General features: G+C 42.7%; 1 protein-coding gene across 4 annotated transcripts; it reads left to right on the top strand.

Moving 5' to 3' along the window:
- Positions 1-2,516: 2,516 nt before the first annotated feature.
- Positions 2,517-5,942, top strand: LOC147890994 (NAD(P)-binding Rossmann-fold superfamily protein). 4 transcript variants are annotated; one of them, XM_087389424.1, is made up of 6 exons: positions 2,517-2,759; positions 3,579-3,721; positions 3,887-3,964; positions 4,180-4,273; positions 4,549-4,660; positions 4,802-5,942. In XM_087389424.1, exons 1-6 carry the CDS (start codon positions 2,648-2,650, stop codon positions 4,941-4,943), a joined length of 681 nt encoding a protein of 226 aa, XP_087245550.1. In that variant the 5' UTR covers positions 2,517-2,647; the 3' UTR covers positions 4,944-5,942. The 4 variants fall into 4 exon arrangements, with proteins under 4 accessions (XP_087245550.1, XP_087245549.1, XP_087245547.1 ...); XM_087389423.1 differs by having other exon boundaries at positions 3,845-3,964; positions 4,814-5,940; XM_087389421.1 differs by having other exon boundaries at positions 3,845-3,964; positions 4,802-5,940.
- Positions 5,943-8,600: the final 2,658 nt, after the last annotated feature.

Below are 8,600 nucleotides of genomic sequence, written 5' to 3'. Positions count from 1 at the left end.
GCTCTTATTGGCATTGGGTTTTGCCATTGTTTTGTCATTACAGGTTGACATTTTCTTTTGGATGAGATTTGCTCATATGGATGCATAGTATATGCACATGAGTCAGTTGCATTTTTTTATGCTTTAAGCCTTTGAGGTTTGGTGATATTACCTTCCATTGCAGCATACATATTTGGGTGCACCTAGTATTCAGTGTGATTCTTTCACTAGCATTTGGGATTTTGCTTTATTTGCATCATGGCATCCTCTTCCATGTCTAAAAAGAAGTTTTTCAGCATTAAAAAGTTTGATGGGACAAACTTTTCAACAACATCTCTTGGTGACTCCCTATTAACACGTGTGTTCCCTCATGTGGCCTTTGGCAAACGTGCTATCCATGTGGCATTTGGTGGTGGTCTGCGTTTGATTTGGCCCGGCCTTGTGTGGTTTGGTCTTTGTTAGGTTTGACCAATTGGTCACATTTGTTTGCATTAGGGTTTGTCCACAAGGGGGTGTTTGAGGTGACGGCCTTCACCCCTTGATTGAGTTAAGGGAAGCATGGTTTTTTGGCGGCGGGGCTATCATACTGTAGGACATATGGCATTGGTGGAATTTAATCCCATAAGCAATAATGTGGCCCTAGTGGCCTTGGGATACATTGTCTTGATTTCCCTTCTCTCTCTCTCTCTCTCATCCCTCCCAAGACCTTTTGGGGAAAGAAAGGTATACGTGGTTTGGAATTGGGATCTCTCGCACTTGGTGGACAAGTTGAAAGTCATCAAGGATGTCGTTACAAAGACCTTGGAAGTCATCAAGTGCCGTGATCACGAAGCCAAAAACCCGAAAGTCATCAAGGATGTCGTTACAAAGACCTTGGAAGTCGTCGAGTGCCGTGATCACGAAGCCAAAAACCCAAGGGACGTAGCCTGCAGCTCGCTTGAATGATTAGTATGGAGATCAGTATTGTTGGAGTCCTACAGGGAGCTGTAAAAGGAATGATGATCGGGATGCTACATAGAAATCACCAAGAAGCAAGGTGAGATATGTCAAAAGGGGACCTGCAGGCTGCTAAGAAAGACGAACACAGTCCACCAAATCTTTAGCTGAGTAGCTAAGTTACACTACATCTGGGAATTGACTTCCAAAGCGGATCAATCACGGTCCATAACGGAATTGCGTCTAGAATGCGAGTGAAAAATCTACGTTTAGAGTTGTAGGAATTCGGCAAAGCCAGATCATCGGCTTGCCTACATTCCACGAGATTCAATGACATTTAATGCAAAGAATCATGATTGCTCGGATCATAACCGTAGTGTCTTGTGCAAAATTAGCCAATAATAGGTAGTATCGGGAACGTAAAACGAATCACAGCTAAATCCAACTTCACATCGCAATAGTGAATGGGAAAATTCCTCTAGTCACACTAAGCTCCGTTGACATGAGCTTTGCATTGCAACATGGTGGCAAAAGCCCAAGCAGAATTCTCTTTCAAAATCTATCTGTTGCTACCTGGAGATCCCACATAGCGAATCAGTTCCCCCATCCAAAACGCTAATCCTGACGTCCAAAAGAAAATTCACCTTAGGTTGAGATGGATTGCCCTGCACGGACAAGAACCTGAAATTAGGAAGAAAAAAGCACAACAACTAGAAAAGCAATCTCAGGCTTTTGCAAATTTGGAAGGATTGATTTTTATTATAGGAAAGCCTCTAGCCCTTAGATCTATCCAAGATCAAGGGCGTACAAGTGTACATGTGGCTCAAGGAGAGCTCAAAACTTCCCCTGAGGCTACCTGCCGTAATAAATAGAAGGTTTTAAAACCTGCAAATGTTAAGGCGTTTTAGTTATATTTATATGTGCTTAAAACCTTCAAATTTTAAAAAGAGCCTTTGAAGTAGGTTTGTAAAAACTGTTTTTTTGTGAAAACTCGTGTGTGTGTGTGTGTGTGTGTGAGAGAGAGAGAGAGAGAAAGAGAGAGAGAGAGAGAGAGTAGGGCAAGATAGGAATAAGTGTTTGTTGAGAGAATAGGGGAATGAGTGAACACTCTAGTGTGAGAGAGAGAGAGAGAAGGGGGGTGGGTGGGGGGTCAAGCCGATAGATACGAGGGTACAAAAGAGACGGTCCGATCAAATAATGCCAACCCAAATCACGTGAAAATACCCATTACACTTAAGGCAATTCGGGGCGGCCCCATGTGGACAGGGGCGGGGCAGCCACCACGTGGAGGCCAACCATTGAGGGCCACAGATCTGCCGGGAGGGATCTACGCGTGGCGCGGTCCGATTGGCAAAACGGGATACGTGGGACCACGCCACTTGGGCGGGAGGTGGCCAAGTGGCCTGCCACTTGGGCAAAAGCGGCATTCCCGTTTAGGCAAAAAGGACTGGCCAGCTCAGCAGCCAACTTGGCGGGGACCCATGGATCCCATAAGGGTGTGACTTGCCTTCTTCAGTGAAATGGCGCCACGTGGCAAAAATCTGTCTTTCCCTTATAGGCCAGATGTATCTTCTTCTTCTTCTTCTTCTTCAAAGCTTTCTCGTCCGCCATAGCCAGTTTCTTCTTCTGCTTCTGTTTCATTTCCGCCATAGCCTCCGAGCTCCAGCTCCAGCTTTCAGCTCAATCTCTCCCCTTCCCCTTCCCCTTCCCCTTCCTCCCCTTTCTCTTGCTCATGGATCGTGGCGTTGTTGCCGTCGTTGGCGTTGGCCCCGGCCTCGGCTTCTCCATCGCCCGTCGCTTCGCCCGCGAGGGCTACACCGTCGCCATCCTCGCTCGCACCTACGGTACATACGCCCCCCCCTCACCTCCTCGCCTTTTCTTCTTGTTTCGCATTGTTTGTTTGTTTTTTTTTTAAACGTCGCCCAAAGCCTCGAGCCGAGTGGAACACGCCCCCCCTTGTAGCTTTTAAATTTGCGGCAGAACCTTCCAGTTTTCCGTTCATAGTAGCTAGTATCTGCTGCTTATCCTTCCCTGCTTGGATTTTTGAAAAATTCATTCGCTGTAAAATGGGATGACAGTTGCGAGGCCAAGAACTCAGATTAATAGATTGATAAACTGAGGGCTCACATGCTTTAGTTTATTCAGATGATATTGTTTAAATGAGAGAATGTTGAAAAGGGTCATTTCAGAATGCTCATGTTATGAGGGAAAATGGAGATTAATCGCAGAGGGCCAGCGAATTTATAGTAACAATGCAAAGGGGAGACAAAGATAGGAAGTACCTCTTTGTTGCTATTCAGGCGTTTGGTAAGAGTCCAGGAGCATCAGCGGCCTTATTGCATATCAAAATTTAAATTCACATGAATGTATTCTTTTCGCTGGGAAATCGATCTTTGGACTTCTTCCAGTGAAAAACCTTTAATAGATCAGGGATCTCGATGCAGCTGGCATTGCATTCAAAGTTTACTTTGTGTAAATCTGAGGTGGAAGTCAGAGGTGTGTCGCTTGATGTTGGGAAAAACGTAGCTTTTAATTTCCTGCAGGGTTCCGTTCATTTCTCTTAGGCTCGATCATTTCGTTATACTTGGAGAAATTGGAGAGCTAGAAGATCTTTTGAATCAATCCGATTCAAAATGCAAATAGTGCTTGCAATGTTTTGGCAGACAAGCTAAAGAGGTTTGTGGAGCAAATAGTGGCGCTGGAAACAAGGGCTCATGTCTCAGCCATAACAATTGATTGTTCTGATGCCAAGTCCGTTAAAGATGCTTTTGAAGCTGTGAATTCTCTCGGTTTTGTGGAGGTTTTGGTATGTGAGATTTAAGCCCGTTATTTCTGATGTTTATTTTGCACCTGTATCTGTAATAACAGTTCTGGTTCATCTTCACGTCTGCTTCTCCTCTTGTATGATATTTACTGGGTGTTTGTACAGGTTTATAATGTAAATACTCAGTTTCCATTTCCTCCTCCTCAGTTTCTCGACATCAATGCTGAGTCATTTCAACGGTCTCTCATGGTACCCTCAGTGGGTGCCTTTCATTGCGTGCAGCAGGTACTTCCTGCAGATTTGAGGTCCAAGCAGATCAGACAGCTCTTGTGCAATCTCGATAATGTTAGAGATTGTGTATGTTACTTTTTTAAACCACAAATTTGTTCCCATAGAAAGCCTTCAATATTTCTTGAATTATGGGTAGAAAATTGACGATCTGGTGTAGTTGTCACCCCACCCAAACACTGCTTATATGCTTCCTTGTTGTGTTGGGGTAGGTTTTATCAGGAATGCTCGACAGAAATAGGGGTACCATTCTGTTTACTGGTGCAACAGCTTCTATTCGAGGAGCAGCTGGATTTGCTGAATTAGGTCTGTTCTGCACTAGCTATGATATATACATGAAATGTAGTTTACACAGGCTTGAGACTTCTAAATGGAATTGCTCAGAAGGGAATTCTTAATTAATGGAATTGCTCAGAAGGGAATTCTTAATTCCATAGCTGTTGGAGTGGAAGAACGTGGACCTGCACACTTTTGGTCTGGACTCAAAATCTTACGAGGAAAGAAAGGAACAACTAGAGCAGCTTAGTGAAGATTGATTTTGATGGAAAGAACAATATACATCTGGTGTTTGTGTTGGGCAGCATGTGGAAAGTTTGCCTTGAGGGCTCTATCGCAATGTTTGTCGAGGGAATTTCAACCCCAAGGGATTCATGTGGCTCATATCATTCTTGATGGTATCATCGGGTCCCAAAGGTGTGTTTGGACGTTTGCTTGTATTTATTGGTTCCACAATTTTAAATCTCGTATTACCTTTCTTATCAGCTTTTTGTAGATGGGTCCAAAACATCTGATTTCTAATTTGGGACTTTCCCCCTTTCTTTCCTCTCTTTGGAGGGTTCACAGTAGAGGGCCCAATCTAGGGCGTCCGTTATTGGACCCAGATGCTGTTGCAGAGGTATATTGGCAGATTCATGTGCAACATCCAAGTGCGTGGACACAGGAATTGGATCTTCGACCATTCTCTGAGAATTTCTAGATAGGTGTAGGAGGGTGCAGTCTGTTGCCTTTCTCCTGCTTGCATGACAATATCGCGTGTACAATTAGTTTCTGTCTGAAATATCACCATATTAGTGCGAACCACCTGAAAATACAGGATCTCTAAAGTTTATTTCAAACAGGGGTTGTTAGCTGTCATATGATAAGAAGGGTTCGTGTTTGATTGGAAGGAAAAGACAGGCAGCTTTGGCAGGCCTCTTTTCCCTTCTCTGGTAACCTTGGCGTTTTTCTATCGGTGTGATCATTAGACTGATTTTATTCAGTCTGAAAAGAACTGGTCCTTCCAATCATTTTCTTAAGGTGGATCTTGATACATGAAAACATTACTCGAATGAGGACAGGTTGGAGTACTTTCCAATGAGGATGGGGTGAAGATGGTAAAAGAGCTTATGAGGATGGGGTGAAGATGACAAAAGAGCTTATTCCCATACTCGTTCTGTTGAGCTCAGATGATTGGACTTTTCCAAGCCATTGCATCGGATTATTTAAGCAGGTTATCTAGATGGTCTTTGTGGGTAGGATTCGATACACTTGTACTTTTAGAACCATGTATGATTAGGAGAAATATGAGTCTGCATGTCTCAACAGTTCTGAGACTATCGTTGTTTTTTTTGTACACTATATTCAGTTTGGACATAAAGATGTAAGAAGTTTTAGAAAACATGATCATGGGATATTTGAGGAGGCAATAGGTTGCTAAATTTGTGGAAGTTTTTTGGGGTGTCATATAAGCTATGGATTTCATGATAAGAGGCCTCGTTTTTCAATGGGCTGATTATTGGCTTGAATTCCTGCTCTTCATCAAGTACTTCATGAGGCCTGAGCGGAGACTGTCAATCTCCTTCACTATGTCACTGCCAGAGTTCTGGCATTGACCAGCCAACTCAAGCATCCGCACAATTCTCAAATATGAACTACAAAATATGTCATTGAGTCTATTTGAATTGTGGGATCATGTGAATGTAATTTTGTTGACGCAGGCATAACTCTTTCAGATGCACATAAGCCCTCCTTTTGTGAACAACGTGATGTTTTTGCTATTGAAGAGGAGCCGTATCTTCTATCAGTGCACTGTATAACCGATATGAGATTCGTAGCGAGTTTAAGCTGGTACAACGGATCACAGTTGGATGTTATCTTTCCATTTGGAAGTAAGGTTCTTGAATCTTCCATCATAGTCCGCCATTGATTCCTGCTTTTCTTGCTTGATCGTGTACAGCTTTTGCAATAGTTGTACCATCATCTTGTCTTCTTGATAACACTACAAATGGCATCTTTCAGGACATCCCATTTAGTGAAATGCTTGGTTTCATTTTGCACAAACCAATTCATGGCTACTACACCTTCAAACTGCACAAGATTAAATTAAACTGGTCTTTGTTGTCCATGACACTATTGACTGTGCGAATGGATTCCAACCTCAAAATGTGAGTATCTTGATCCTCATGGCTCGTCTTCCAAGTGGGGCAAGGGAACCTTGATTATGCATATCGAGCAATTATAGCAGCGACGGCAAGTGGATCTAACTCCGCTTTTGTATTCTTTAAATTATGAACCATCTAAATTGTAGCTTGTCCTTGCTGCTTGCAGCTTAGGCCAGGGGTTCCTTACCCCTCGTAGATGGCTACATTTGGTATTAACAAAGGACTGCATTTTTGTGGTTTTTTGGTTTTGAGGAAGAGTGATTGTACCACAGGAAAGCAATAGTGTGAATGATGAAGGCATTGTTTGCAACCTTGGGGGGTGATTTAAGTCGAGTGTCTACTCTGCAACCAACATCTTCAAAGGTATAAATTGTGTTGAGTTTTGCTTTCCTTATGTGATCCTCTATTTGTCTATATTGATCAAGTGAACCCACCATTGAAACCAATGTCAACAAGCTTAAGGTTTTCCTCGAGCATCCTAGTTGTGAAGTTCACATCCGAAGCCTCAAGGTCACATCCGCTAATCATAGTACAAATTCTCCAAAAATTTGTCTTGTTTTCCTTCAAGCATATTGAAGTCTCCAAACACAATAATAATACTGTTTCCAAAAAACACACATTTCTTTCTAGGGGTGGGGTAATAAACTACTAGAAAGTAGTTCTCGCACCCTTGATGTTAATTGCTCTTGCCACCCACCTACCTAGAGTGTCTTTAGTGCAGCACAAAGTAGTAGAGGCATAAGACGTTGAGGATTCCTCCTGTAGATTCAAACCAATCCTTCTCTTATCTATTCTATAAACTACTATAAAGTATTTCTCGAACCCCTGGTGTTAATTTCTCTTGCCACCCACCTACGAGAGTGTGTTTAGTGTAGTAGAGGCATAAGACGTTGAGGATTCCTAGTGCAGATTCAAACCAATCCTTCTCTTATGTATTCTAAATAATTTATTTCATACTACCAGTGAAGAGGGAGGAAAACATATTTGTTCTCAATATGTAGCAACTTGTTGAGAATGTAGATTGGATTGTCTACACAGAAGTGTAGAAACAGGCATGTCTCACGTTGTAAGGGTCAGTTTGATTAGCCTAACATAAATCTTAAGTCTTTGCTCCTTTTTGTGGGGAATAGAGAAGTGCACATATTGTTTAGTATCATGATTTGTGACAGCTATCTACATGTCTCCACTCTCATCTCTCTCACCACATCACCATTCCTCTCGACATAGTATCAAAACACTAGTTCTATATATTTTCTACGATAAATCAGCTCATTCTCATTTGGTTGAATTACATGTCTTAGAAGCCTATTATTGGTTTCAACCAATTGCAAAAATTGCAGGACACCAGCTTAGTTATATTGGCATTTGGCAGTTCACCACCTTAGCATGACACAGATTCAGGATTGTTGCATTCTTCTTCTCCTTCTCAGATTCAGGATTGTTGCATTCTTCTTGCACACACATGCCACCCATGTAAAGTCACGTATTGTGACTCTTTTTTGGCATTGGTTTCTACGTACACATACACATCAGCCTTGTACAACCTCTTGGCTACGCCCAACACGTAGTTATCATCATTCTACTACAGGCTTGTGATCCTTGGCATACTCAGTTCTCACATGACTTGGTTTTGACCGTTTAGCATAAGCCCCCCAGTGGCAGCGCTTTTACAATGTTCTCATGGGTAGACACTCTCGCCGGTACATGGGTAAGCCTTTTGCACAGAGCACCAGATCACCTCCAGCATGGAGCTATTCTCATCATACAGTTAACGATACACCATTCATGACTCTGGATGAGATCCGTGAGTGGAAAGAGAACCTACTTCGACCATTCATTGCCACAGGGTATGTATCAGTTTATGATACTGACTCGAGTCTCATTGGCCTTGAGAGATCAGATGCAGATGTTTTAGATGTTAGCATGGATCAGCTCGCAATTTTTGATCGTGCACATTTCTCGATAAGCCCTTAGCATGAGGCACACTCCTCGGTAAGCCCTCAACACGAGACACATTCAGTAGTAAGCCCTTGGCACGAGGCTGTAAGTCCTCAGTATGAGGCAGTCTCATCTACATCAATGCAGACTTATTCTAGTGATGTACAACCATCACATTCATGCATGGATCTGACTCCATCCTTTGCCATAGATGCATATACATAGCAGGAGTTCACATATGATCATGCAGTTCTTCAACGGGTAGGTCCTCAGTA

The sequence above is a fragment of the Dipteris shenzhenensis genome, chromosome 18 (assembly GCF_047967505.1).
Source record: "Dipteris shenzhenensis isolate YYH24624 ecotype China chromosome 18, Dip_SZ_1.0, whole genome shotgun sequence".
Taxonomy (NCBI): domain Eukaryota; kingdom Viridiplantae; phylum Streptophyta; class Polypodiopsida; order Gleicheniales; family Dipteridaceae; genus Dipteris; species Dipteris shenzhenensis.
This window is presented reverse-complemented; position numbering and strand designations above follow the sequence as displayed.

Excerpts from the sequence above, each read along its gene's own strand:
- LOC147890994 (XM_087389421.1), top strand. The coding sequence starts at position 2,648 with ATGGATCGTGGCGTTGTTGCCGTCGTTGGCGTTGGCCCCGGCCTCGGC. Across the intron at positions 3,965-4,179 it reads CCTTTCATTGCGTGCAGCAG|GTTTTATCAGGAATGCTCGA; the intron begins GTACTTCCTGCA and ends GTGTTGGGGTAG. Across the intron at positions 4,661-4,801 it reads GGTATCATCGGGTCCCAAAG|GGTTCACAGTAGAGGGCCCA; the intron begins GTGTGTTTGGAC and ends CTCTCTTTGGAG.